Source organism: Gobius niger, assembly GCF_951799975.1.
Source record: "Gobius niger genome assembly, chromosome: 10".
NCBI lineage: Eukaryota > Metazoa > Chordata > Actinopteri > Gobiiformes > Gobiidae > Gobius > Gobius niger.
In genome coordinates this window covers 4,052,004-4,064,915 of record NC_136861.1, presented here as the reverse complement: position 1 = coordinate 4,064,915, position 12,912 = coordinate 4,052,004, and the positions used below count along the sequence as shown (strand labels likewise).

Sequence of the window (12,912 nt, the reverse complement as noted above, 5' to 3'; positions counted from 1 at the left end):
AAACATCCTGAGGGTTAAGGAAGAAACAGGTCCAGAGGGAGACCCCAAAAAAGAAATGTCACCAGCGCTGAGCAGCAGGTCTGACTGACTGGACGATCCTCGACCCAAATGAAGCCGTGACTGGAGCCGGTCGTTACTGGGACAATCCACATGACACAAATTGAAAAATATGTCTAGCTGTGAATCCTCTTAAACTCTGATTCCAGGTGAAGCACCAACGCAACAGACAATTCAGAGCAGCCAGCAGAAAGGTTTAAAGTGGTTTATTGCCAAAGATATGATAGAGTTATGGATAGATGGGGGTTATGGGTTGATTAGGGTGGAGGGATGGTTGCCATGAGGGGAAGAAATGCAGTGGAGACTGAAGGGGTAAGCATCGTAGTGTGGGGAAGCAGGGCAGTGGTGTTTTCTATGGGAAAACAAAGGAGAACACATTACCGAAGTAAATAACAGTAAAATATATCTAATACAAGGAGGGTTAACCAAAAGATAAATAAGGACCAATAATAAAGACAAGGGGTGATAAATGGGAAAATACATACTTCAATGCACGCACTGCTCTACTTGGGAAGGATTAGGAGGCTCCACCAGGCATGCCAGCTCCAGGAGAACAATGGCTGCACAGGTGTGTTGCTCCCCTAATTACAGACTTGGGGTGGGGCAAGGAGTAGACCAAAGGAGGGGCCAAAACAGGGAAAGGGAGGAGTCAAAGGAGGATGAGTAGAGGAGGGGGGATTTTTCACACAAATACTGTCACAATGTTCAGCCTCTTCTCTGTCAGCGCGTGAGAACTTGGGTCTAATTATCTTCTCATAAAGGTGTCCAAAAGTGAGGACGATATTCAGAAACATGTGAGAGATGTTGGACTGTCAGCTCGGTTTGTGAATCCAATCACATCAAAATAAAGATCAATCTTGTCTGTCAATTCTTTTTCCAGAACTGTTTCTCTCCCGTAGAGTTGTATCGGTCCTTGCTCCATCTGAGATCATCACGTCATAAACGTCTAGAAACGTGAACGAGACCTGAGGCTTTACAAAACTCAGCAGAAGAATGACAACAGAACATCACTTCTTTACAATGTCCAATGTCTCCGTTCGGATCCAGATGTTTCCTCCAGGTCACTGCGTCCTCGGCTCATGAGCGTCAGGGTGATCAGGGCCCGACGTCTCCACTGGGACTTTACTCAAACGTGAGTCCTGATCCAAGACACAAGGAGAGAGTAAAGCAAGGCCAGAGAGAGACACTGCACTGGTTTAGACTATGGGGGGATTTACCAAACAGTACTTTAGTATTTGTGCTCTACAAATAAACTAGCCTTGCCTTATTATTTCGATCTTTATCTAATTAATTTCAAAGTAACATAACTCTTGAGTACCGTAAATGCTCTAATATACGCCGGGGCCTTTATTTACTCAAGGGCATCTGGGACCAGGCCTTTATTGGAACCAGGCCACAATTAGAGAGAGGCCTTTAATTCTATTTGAGCAAAACGTTTTTTTTGACCAAAAAGGAGATTTGTGTCCATTTGCACCTAAAATATTAGGTTCATTTATTAATGAACATTTCAAACCCTCTCCCAGCGGCTGGAACATTGACGCCTTTTATTTTGTCGGGACAACAGGAAGTGTTTCGCTGCTGTTAGCGGAGCTTTGACATCAGTGTCACTGCAGGTTTCTGTTTCGTTTTTACCGGACCGGATTATTTGTTGTTTTCTCGTGTAAAAGGCGAGTTTAGACGGAGCGTTTGTGTTTGTGATCGATCATGAGACTGACCCGAGAGAAGACGAGACGCTCACGCTGATGGGAGGAGTTATTTTGAGGCGGGACTGACCTGCACACGGAGCAGCTGGACGTGCTTTGAAGACGCGATGGAGACTTTATTAAAACCCTGGAGGGTCACACGACATTTGTTCTTTGCCCTGTTTCCAAATATCGTCACAGGAGGTTTGAAAAGTGGCTAAATCTGTGTCAAAGTTACGCTCGGATCAGCTCCTCCACAGCGTCCCCCTCGGCCCGGGTTCCTGTTACTGCCTGCACGTGAGTTTTCATTTACACCAGTATGAGACAAATTCCTAACATGGGGAATATTTCTACTGCTATAGTTTCTAATAAAAGCCCCGGCCTGTTTTAGAGACCGGCTTTAATTTGCCTCCGCCAGCCGCGAACCCGGCCTCTGTCGGAGACCCGGCCTCTGTCGGAGACCCGGCCCCTGTCGGAGACCCGGCCGCTAATGGAATACAGGCCAGTATTAGAGAATTTACGGTATCTCGTCGGCTCTTCCACTTCAGCTCACGCCTAGTTGTTCTAAAATGAAACCAATAGAAGTAAATGTGACACATTGTGGGGACGCCTCACTCACGATATATGCTCCAGGCGAAAGTCCGGACTCCGCTCCAGCTCACGCAGCTCCTGGACGTCACAGCTCGTCAGGTCGCTGGCCCAAAGGTCCAGGTGTTTCAGGTGTGACGGGTTGGACTTCAGCGCAGACGCCATCGCCGAGCAGCTGCGCCCCGAGATACCACAGAGGGCCAGTCTGAAACAGAAGCCAGTGACTCGGTCTGAAACCAGTGACTCAGTCTGAAACTGTGCATTACAAGCCAGTGTTTCCAAGTTTCCAGTTATTCATTCACCCCATACTTGGTGGTGGTTAACTATTGCTGCCACAGCCGCCCCTGGACTTGACTGAAGCCTGCCCCAGATTGACCGTCACTGACCTGAAGACCTCCAGGCGACAATCCGGACTTTGCAGAAAGCCACACAGATGCTCCACGCCCGCGTCCTTCACGTCGGTGTTCGCTCCGATGTCCAGCTCTCTCAGGTGTGAGGGGTTGGACTTCAGAGCGGAGGCCAGAGACGAGCAGCCGGACTCGGTCAGGCCACAGTGGTACAATCTGGACACAGGACAATGGGAACAATCATAAAATCCTTTTTCGAAAACAGGCCCAGGGAAGTTATTTAGCTTCATCACAGTGTAATTCTGTTCATATTTATCATTTCCTTTGCCCTACAAAAGCCTTCCGAACTTTGACCTCTGTTGTGAATAGAATCCAGGACAGTCCTACGCATTATCAAAGTAAAGAAAGCACAAACTTACCTATTACTTTTGTTAAGAGTGCAGTCAGCAGAGGTTAACAGTGCAGCTAAATCTTAGCTCAAGCAAGAGTAACATTGCACTTAAATGACTTTACTCAAAAAGAAATAAAAAGTTGTGACAGGGTTGGGTGATTTGGCAAAAATTTGTTTGGACGATTTAAAAGGCTCTTGAAGAAAACGGTTCATTCCCGTGCCCGTCCTGCACTTCAACAGTAGTGCAGGACGGGCACTAAGTGCACTTAAGTGTATTTCACTGTCCGACAGTAAGAACCCTGAACGGGCCAGATTTCTGGGGCTGAGCCTGGCTCAGGCCTGTCTGTCTTTTTTTCTCTCTCTTTTTTTGGTGCTAATTTTCTGTACTTTTTCTCTCCAAACGCCAATAAATGATCCACAGTGAATCTAAAAAAGCCTGAACTCATGAGCAGCTTCAGCGCAAATGCAAAGCTGTAACTTACTCACACTTCAGTCATTATCAGAGATGGCAGAGCCGCGGTCTGAGCCAGGACTAAACCAGGACTAAACCTGGACTGAATAAGAAACTAGACTCTTAGACAAATAGAAAAGCAGTGACAACAAGAAACACATGGGCTTTACCTTTAACTTTAGCTTTAGCTTTAGCTTTAGCTTTAGCCGCAGAGCCTGAAGTTACTGTTGTTTAAACTCCAGCTGCACCGGAGCATTTGGGATCACAGATTGTCTCTGAAAAGGTGAGGCTCACTCTGCATTAGCCATGTTTGGAACAGTTCTGGTGCATTGTCAGTGACAGAGTGAGCGCTCTCACTATGTAACAGATCTGTGACGTGTGAGGAGCTTTCACTGTGGAACAGCTCAGTGAGTTTAGAAAAGTTTATCTTCAGTAAATGGTCCTGATGTGGATCTGGTCTGTTCCTGCAGCTCAGGAGGGAATAATGTCCTTTCTCTCTTTTTGTCACGGCTTAAGTGGGAATTCTACTCAGAAAATGAAGCCACAGGTGAAGCTGCTGCGGCCTGTGTTCTTTTTGATGTGCCGTGTTTGGACTTTCTCCTGAACAATGCTTTTTTATACACACTATTTTATTTGATCAAAACTGGAAGTCACTTCCTGGGTGGCAAGGTTACCGTCAGCTTAATGCACAGAGTAAGGCTGCAACGACGCGTCGACGTCGTCGATTACGTAAATACGTCGACGCCGTTTTTGTGCGTTGACGCGTCGCTTGTTTACATTTCACTTCCAGCGTGGCTGCGCGTAATGCAAACGCTGCGACCTAAGGGGAAAAAGCACGGCAAAAGTCGTCAAAAGTGTGGGAGTATTTCCAGAAACGGCCTAATAATGTTGTTGTTTGCACACTGTCGAGCGGAAATGTCATATCACAGCAGCACAACTAACCTGGCTAACGTCAGACTGCTGTGTGCGCTCCAATCATTTCGAACTGCAATATCACTTGTGATTTTAGTCTGGCGTTAGCCAGGCTACAGCACAACGGCTATGAACGAACATGTGAAACGAAAACACATGTGCAAGGGCCCCGTATCTCAGTCAAACTACGGTGTTGTTTCACTGATTAATCAACGCGTTGTTACGGGACAGGCTCTGACAGCCTCACTCACTCTCCGCCTACTTTGCCGCATATAAAACCAAAACAGAGCAGTCTGCTGAAGTGAATGAGCAGGAGAGACCGACCGCCTTCCCCGTCTCTCCCAACACGCGAGTAGGCTACTTCTCCGCTCGTGCCCCGCTCGGCCGTCTGTCTCCCGGTTCTCGCTTCGCCTCATGCTGCCCTCATGCGCGGCTCCTCCGCGGCTGCATCCCGTCCCCGTGTCCCGGGCGCAGCTCTCATGTTTTCTCTGAGCGGACTCGGGGCATCGGCTACACACTCATTTAAACTCTCTTGTTGTTGTGTCTAGCGGAGAATCAGGACAGTAGTTTGATGAATATACAAGAGTAAAGCCGTGTCCGTGGCCTTTTTGTCTCAAAGAGGAGTTGAATCCACATGGTTCTCACGAGCACAGTAACTTACAGTAACTCTGGTTCTCTGAATGTGCACAGTCTATAACGTGTTGGGCGACTCACAGGCTAATTCTCAGTGGTCAGACAGAAATAAGCGTCAGGTGCAGGTTTCAGTTAGTTTTAAATCAGCGGTTCACAAACTGTGGGTCAGGGCCAGAAGTGAGAGAATGGGCCCATTTGCCATTTACTATTTTAAAAAGGGAAATCGACTAGTAGTAAATGAATATATAAAAGCCATGCCATTTGGACACATCAATGTTTTTTTCTTCATTTTAAATGAAAAAATAATCGGTAACATGAAAAATAATCGATAGATTAATCGAAAAAATAATCGATAGATTAATCGATTAATCGAAAAAATAATCGATAGATTAATCGATTGAAAAAAAATCGTTAGTTGCAGCCTTAGCACAGAGTCAATACGCAGGGAAAAACAAAGCCCGGCCGTGTCCGACACAATGAGGGGGCGTCGGACTCAAATGCAGGGCTCTACCGATGGTGCACTGACCTGAGGACCTCCAGCCGACAGTCAGGATTCTGCAGAAACACGCACAGACGCTCCACTCCTGCGTCCCTCAGGTCCCTGTTCCCCTGAAGGTCCAGCTCTTTGAGATACGAGGGGTTGGACTTCAGAGCTGAGGCCAGAGACGAGCAGCTGGACTCGGTCAAATCGCAGTACCTTAAACTAAAAACAGAGTAGAATGACCTCGACTGGATCACGATGGTCTCGCAGCTGACAGGTCACACACAAACAGATCTGAACTTAGTATTTTGTGAACTGACATGAGCTTCTCCAGGCGACAGTCCGGGCTCTGCAGAAACAGGCCCAGACGCTCCACGCCCGAGTCCTTCAGCTCACAGTTCTCCCGTACGTCCAGGACTCTCAGGTACGAGGGGTTGGACTTCAGCGCGGAGGCCAGAGACGAGCAGCTGGACTCGGACAAACCACATTTTTCCAATCTGAAACAATAAAAAGAACATGGGAAAAATGAGCTGGTGTTTTGAGTGCGTGTGACGTTTATCAGAGCTGACCTGAGCGTAGTGATGGGCAGATGATACCTCGAGGTGTGTGTTCACTTTCCTGTATCACGCAGTGTTGGTATGTGTATTGGCTCCGTCTAGTGGTGTAAAAAATGTACTACAGCCAAACAATAAAAGAAAAACAAATTGTTTTGTGTTTGGATAACTAAGTGCAAGGTATTTCTTTCACATGTGAACTAGTGATGGGTAGATGATTCCTCAGTGTGTGTCAGTATCAGTGTTCACAAATATGAACCAAATCGTCAGGATTGAACTGTTTAACCAGCTGAGAGTGATCATTTAGAAAGAGGAAAACTGCTCTGGAAAATGAGAACAGAAACAAATAAATGAGAATTAATGTAGCAGTGATACAAACTTCTAAAAATGAAGTCACTGACCAAGATTTAATAAATGATCGAGCCTGTGACAATAATATGACACCAGAAGTATTTCTGCTTTTGTTCACCAGTGGATGTAAAGTCAAAAGACTAAACCAACATAGTCCATCATCTGATTCGATCTTACAGCCCCTCGAAACCGGACGCTCTGCTTACAGAGCTGCACCAACAGTATATCAAAGGCTTCATGTGGCTACGAGGCAATCAGTCAGCATTTCCATATGGATGTGAAAGAGATGGCTCTTGTGCTTTATTTATTTATTTATTGACCTTTATTTAACCAGGATAGTCCCACTGAGATTAAGAATCTCTTTTTCAGGGGAGTCCTGGCCCCAGAGGGGAATATATTGTACATGTTTTTAGTGGTAGGGGAAACCGGAGTACCCGGAGGAAGCCTACGCAGGCACGGGGAGAACATGCAAACTCCACACAGAAAGGCCCCGTCCAGGTGGGAATCGAACCCGGGACCTTCTTGCTGTGAGGCGTGAGCGCTAACTGCTGCGCCACTGTGCCGCTCTCTGTTGAATAATTTTGTCGTGCCCAGGCCGGGCGCTCGAGCCCAGGAGCACCCGCAGGATCGGCGCGTGGCACATAAATGACAAAGACAACATGAACCAGGCGATGCTCTCGTTCAATTCGCTGCTGCTCGGTGCGTATGACACTACATGATACAAAAGTGACTGTGTCGGTCACGTGACTTTTCTCAAAGTGAAGCTCGGTGATTCGCTCGGCTGAGGCTTTGCTTTCAGCGCAGGATAGGTGTATCGGTGCCTCAGCTCGTTTAACCATCACTACCTGAGCGTCTCGAGGCGACAGTCCGGGCTCTGCAGACCTTCACACAGCACCTGCATCTCAGCGTTCACCACCGGGTTTTCACTGAGGTCCAGGACTCTGAGGTGGGAGGGCCTGGAGCTCAGAGCCAACGCCACAATGTCCAGATGAATCTTTGAGAGTTTACTGTCGCAAAATCTGTAAAAATAGAAAAATAAAACAACTATAATGCCTTGAATAAACAGCGTGACAGCAGAAGCTTTGTCCTTACAGGGCCTGTGAGCAGTTCCTCACAGCGGGGACCAGTCTCAGTCGTCCTTCAGCTGAGGAGTTGTACGACTTCAGCTCCAGCTTCTCCAGAACCTGGCAGAAACACATTTTGTAACAACAGTTCATAATAGAACATCATTTGTTAGTTCATCATAGTTCAAAATCCGCGCAGTAATCTTCACTTTACTGTGCGGATGCCAAATTACTCCTGGTATTGTTACGCCTTACAATATAGTCCCCCTTTTAACCGCTTAGAAAATCCACATTGTTTAATTTTGTGTAATTATACTTTGTAGTGGAACACTTCACGTAACCAAAAAGCTACAAAGTTGTGTTAACTCGTCTAAAGGTGAGGAGCCTCCGAGACCAGGACACACACGGGGATGAAGAGTTCAAAAGGAAAAACTATCATCACTATTTGGACCATGTGGGTTTGTTTTGAGGCTGCGGCGGACTAGCTGGACTCTAACACTGAATTGTGAGTTTAACCATCTTTTCCACTAATAAATGCACGGTTTACTCATTTCTTCATGTAAATATTAAGTTGTTGTCACCTGGAACTTCATGTTTTGAGCAGAATTCCCACTAAAGCCGTGATAAAAAGAGAGAAAGGACATTATTCCCTCCTGAGCTGCAGGAACAGACCAGATCCACATCAGGACCGTTTACTGAAGATAAACTTTTCTAAACTCACTGAGCTGTTCCACAGTGAAAGCTCCTCACACGTCACAGATCTGTGACATAGTGAGAGCGCTCACTCTGTCACTGACAATGCACCAGAACTGTTCCAAACATGGCTAATGCAGAGTGAGCGCTCACCTTTTCCAGAGACAATCTTTGATCCCAACGCTCCGGTGCAGCTGGAGTTTAAACAACAGCAGTAACTTCAGGCTCTGCGGCTAAAGGTAAAGCTAAAGCTAAAGCTAAAGCTAAAGCTAAAAGTAAAGGTAAAAGTAAAGGTAAAGCCAATGGGCCAGATCTTGTGGCGGCGCACGGGGCGGCGCAGGCTCTTGGCGAATTATTTTCCGAGTGGTGGCGCTATATGTGCTATTCGCCTCCGCCACCTGCGAGGGGGCGTCACAAGAGGAGGTGACTGCACTGATGGAAACACGGCTGACATTCACTTCCTCGTTTACTGTCTTGCGTTCTTTCTTAAGCCTTAGGCTCTCACAGGTCAAACTAAAAACTTTATTTACCCCATCGTGAGCTAAACCATGTTCACGTCTCGAGAGAAAAAGAGCTACAGCGTCCGCTGTGGCGCGGATCGGCCGCGCTTGGCGTGAACGCGAAGCAAAACAAAAGCACATGTTCACCCCACACAACCACATAACCCTCTCCTGGACGCAGAGTCGATCTGGTTGGAGGAAAATGTGTGCGTCTCCACCCACGTAAATGCGCTAAGTCTGGAGTGGCAAGATCACAAAGTGCGCTCCGACTGAGCGCAAAATGTCACGCTATCGTCTCCGTTTTGATGCACAAGATCGGGCCCCATGTGTTTCTCGTTGTCACTACCGTGTTGTCACTGCTTTTCTCTTTGTCTAAGAGTCTAGTTTCTTATTCAGTCCTGGTTTAGTCCTGGTTTAGTCCTGGCTCAGTCCGTGGCTCTGCCATCTCAAAGCTATAGTAAGTTACAGCTTCGCTTCTGCATTTGCGCTGAAGCTGCTCATGAGTTCAGGCTTTTTTAGACTCACTGCGGATCATTTATTGATGTTTGGAGAGAAAAAGCACCGAAAATTAGCTCCGAAAAAAAAAAAGTTTAGTGATACCGCCCCCTACCGGAGCTTTTCGGTCGGTACCAAGTAGGAACCTTTTAACGGTACCCAGCCCTAGTCATGTCTTAGGGGAGCTGAGCCGCTCACAGCGAAAACCCATGTTTGTTTGTACTTTTATGAGGTATTTTTCCAATGATGATATGATCTATCATACAATAAATGCGAGCGTTTTAATTTTATTTATGAGTGAAAATCCTAGGCGGTGTGGCTTTAAACAAAATAATCGAATCGGAAATCGAGATTGAACAATATGGGGAAAATATTAGTGATAATTTTTTTCCATAATCGCCCAGCCCTACCCACAGCTCTATCCCCGGTCACTTAAACAAACACAGACCTGCTCTGACGTCAGCAGCGTGTGGGCCAGAGCCGAGCACAGCGTCGGGGACAGTCTCTCCGACCTGCTCCCAGGCTTCAGCAACTTCTGGATCTGCTGATGGACCGAGCGGTCGTGGAGCTCCGTCAGGCAGTGGAAGATGTTGATGCTTCTGTCGGGAGAGGCCTTGGTCTTCATGTCCTTCAGGTTCTTGATGAGGGTCTGTTGGGTGTCGGAGTCGGTCTGTGGTGGCCCCAGCAGAGCTCCCAGGAGCCTCTGGTTGGACTCCAGCGTGAGGCCGTGAAGGAAGCGCACAAACAGGTCCAGGTGACCGTTGGGACTTTTCAGAGCCGCGTGTAAAGCCTTTCTGAGGAACATGTCGACGGTGGAGTTCAGGCCCAGGTCTTTCACAAACCTCTTCAGGTCCTTGTTGTTCTTGGTGTTGAAACAGTGGAGCACATGAACCGCAGCCAGAAACTCCTGCACGCTCAGGTGGATGAAGCAGTAGACGGACTTGTTGTGGAGGACGTTGCTCTCGCGTCTGATGATCTCAGGGAGTCCGGAGTCGACCGCAGCCTCGCTCAGACCCACCCGCTGAAGCTCGTCTTGGTAGAAGGTGAGGTTTTCTTTCTGCAGTTGTTCAAAGGCCAGTCTGCCGAGCTTCAGGAGCAGCTCACAGTCGGCTGAGGTCAGCTCTGAGGCGCTGCTCTTCGCTCCATCCTTCTTCTGCGCCTGCACCAACAAGAAGTGACCGTACAGGTCTGTGAGGGTCTGGGGCAGTTCGCTCTGAGAGGTTCTCAGCACGTGCTCCAGGACCGTGGCTGTGATGCTGCTGAAGACTGGGATCTGGCACATGGTGTGGAGGCTGCGGGAGGTTCTGAGGTGGGACAGGACAGTTTGAAGCTGCTCTTCCTCTGAGAACCTGGTCCTGAAGAACATCTCCTTCTGTCGGTCAGTGATGAAGCCCCTGAGCTCCGTGACCCTGTGCACGCACCGCGCTGGGATCTGACCGGCCGCTGCAGGTCTGGAGGTGATCCATATCAGAGCGTGAGGAAGCAGGTCTCCTCTGATGAGGTTCACCAGCAGCACACTGACCTCTGACGTCTGTGTGACCTCAGAGACGACCTCACAGCTGAAGTCCAGAGGCAGGCGGCTCTCGTCCAGGCCGTCGCAGATGATCAGGACTTTGCTGTGGGTCAGAGCGTGAGGAGAGAGCGGCTGCAGCGCTGGATGGAACGCTTGGATCAGCTCCGTCAGACTGTAGCGCCCCCTTCTGACCAGGTTCATCTCTCTGAAGGACAGCGGCACCACCAGCTGCAGCTCCTGGTTCTCCGAGCCCTGGGCCCAGTCCAGACAGAACTTCAGGACGGAGAAGGTCTTCCCCACTCCGGCCACGCCCACCGTCAGCGCGGCTCTGATGGAGCTCTGCTGCGGCGCCCCCTGTGGTGTGAAGATGTCTCTGCAGCTGAGCGCAGCGTCGGGGACAGTCTTCTGGGACAGAGTCTCCATGTGCGTCTCCTCATGTTGGACACTGACCTCTGACCCCAGGCCCTCAGTGATGTACAGCTCAGTGGAGATCAGGTTCAGAGGAAACGCGCTCTGACACCTCTGCACCAGAATGCTCCGATAACCTGCGGACAGGGAGACGTTACGAACGGTTTGTTTTACAAATGAGCCGCACGTGAGTCTCACTTTGTGCAGAGTCGTCCAGTTTAGGCCTTTTCCCGCTCGGACCGGACTGTGTCTCCTCGTCCTCGTCGCTGCCACAGAAAACCAGAACATTCACAAACTCTCAGAGATGGATCAAGACAAGAGTTGGACTGTCCTTACAAAAGTTTGTTTGTTCAAATAAAGTAAACCATGTCTAAACTTCATCCTTTTTCCTCATATTGACTGACCTTGATTATGCACAGCCTGATCGAGGAGCGCCACAAGGCTCAATATTGGGGCCAAAGTTCTTTATAATATGAAGCATCCAGTCAATATCCAGAAGGCCAGAACTGAAGGTTAAATGTCTTCAATAGGGATGTGCTCCGAAACCTGGTACCACAACAGCCCCGGTGTAACGATTTCAAACGACCCCCCATTCACTTTACCCCCCGGTACTTTGAAACTGATTTCAGACTAACGGGGGGTAACCTGAAACTGATTTCAAGTTACCCCCCCTGATTTCAGATTACCCCCGCCGCAATATGTATTGTTTGTTTGGCACGGCTGTGTTAAATAGAAAATGCCCAGATGTTAATTGCTAATAATAGCTACAACTCTCGTAACTTTTCATCTGGTAAGGTTAGCTTTAGTTCTCAAACTCCACTATCCTTAAGTTTAGGGCTAAGGTAAGGCTAGCTTTAGTTCGTAAACTCCACTATCCTTAAGTTTAGGGCTAAGGTAAGGTTAGCTTTAGTTCTCAAACTCCACTATCCTTAAGTTTAGGGCTAAGGTAAGGCTAGCTTTAGTTCGTAAACTCCACTATCCTTAAGTTTAGAGCTAAGGTAAGGTTAGCTTTAGTTCATAAACTCCACTATCCTTACGTTTAGGGCTAAGGTAAGGTTAGCTTTAGTACATAAACTCCACTATCCTTACGTTTAGGGCTAAGGTAAGGTTAGCTTTAGTTCGTAAACTCCACTATCCTTACGTTTAGGGCTAAGGTAAGGTTAGCTTTAGCTCGTAAACTCCACTATCCTTAAGGTTAGGGCTAAGGTAAGGTTAGCTTTAGTTCATAAACTCCACTATCCTTAAGGTTAGGGCTAAGGTAAGGTTAGCTTTAGTTCGTAAACTCCACTATCCTTAAGGTTAGGGCTAAGGTAAGGTTAGCTTTAGTTTGTAAACTCCACTATCCTTAAGTTTAGGGCTAAGGTAAGGTTAGCTTTAGCTCGTAAACTCCACTATCCTTAAGGTTAGGGCTAAGGTAAGGTTAGCTTTAGTTCGTAAACTCCACTATCCTTAAGTTTAGGGCTAAGGTAAGGTTAGCTTTAGTTCGTAAACTCCACTATCCTTAAGTTTAGAGCTAAGGTAAGGTTAGCTTTAGTTCGTAAACTCCACTATCCTTAAGTTTAGGGCTAAGGTAAGGTTAGCTTTAGTTCGTAAACCTCATATATAACAGACGAGCCAAACATAATGTGTGTGAGTGACAGAGAAGCAGAATGACGGCCTGCTTTGAGAACCACAAAAGGACCGTCACGCCCGGTGGAGGCCCAGGAAGTGTCTGGGGAGAGGGAAACGACGGTCGATGCCACTCACCGTGTGGGAGCGGGCCCCGGCTCCTCCTCTTCCTCCATGTCGGGTC

At 47.8% G+C, this 12,912-nt stretch overlaps 1 protein-coding gene across 1 annotated transcript; it reads right to left on the bottom strand.

Annotated features, from left to right (window-relative positions):
- Positions 1-1,090: 1,090 nt before the first annotated feature.
- Positions 1,091-12,912, bottom strand: LOC306968848 (NACHT, LRR and PYD domains-containing protein 12-like). The gene is made up of 10 exons (XM_079564392.1): positions 12,851-12,912; positions 11,319-11,379; positions 9,648-11,257; positions 7,540-7,631; positions 7,293-7,466; positions 5,863-6,039; positions 5,588-5,764; positions 2,714-2,890; positions 2,359-2,532; positions 1,091-1,196 (listed from the first exon to the last, which is right to left on the bottom strand). The coding sequence occupies exons 3-10, from the start codon at positions 11,133-11,135 to the stop codon at positions 1,184-1,186; spliced, it is 2,472 nt and encodes an 823-aa protein (XP_079420518.1). The 5' UTR covers positions 11,136-11,257; positions 11,319-11,379; positions 12,851-12,912; the 3' UTR covers positions 1,091-1,183.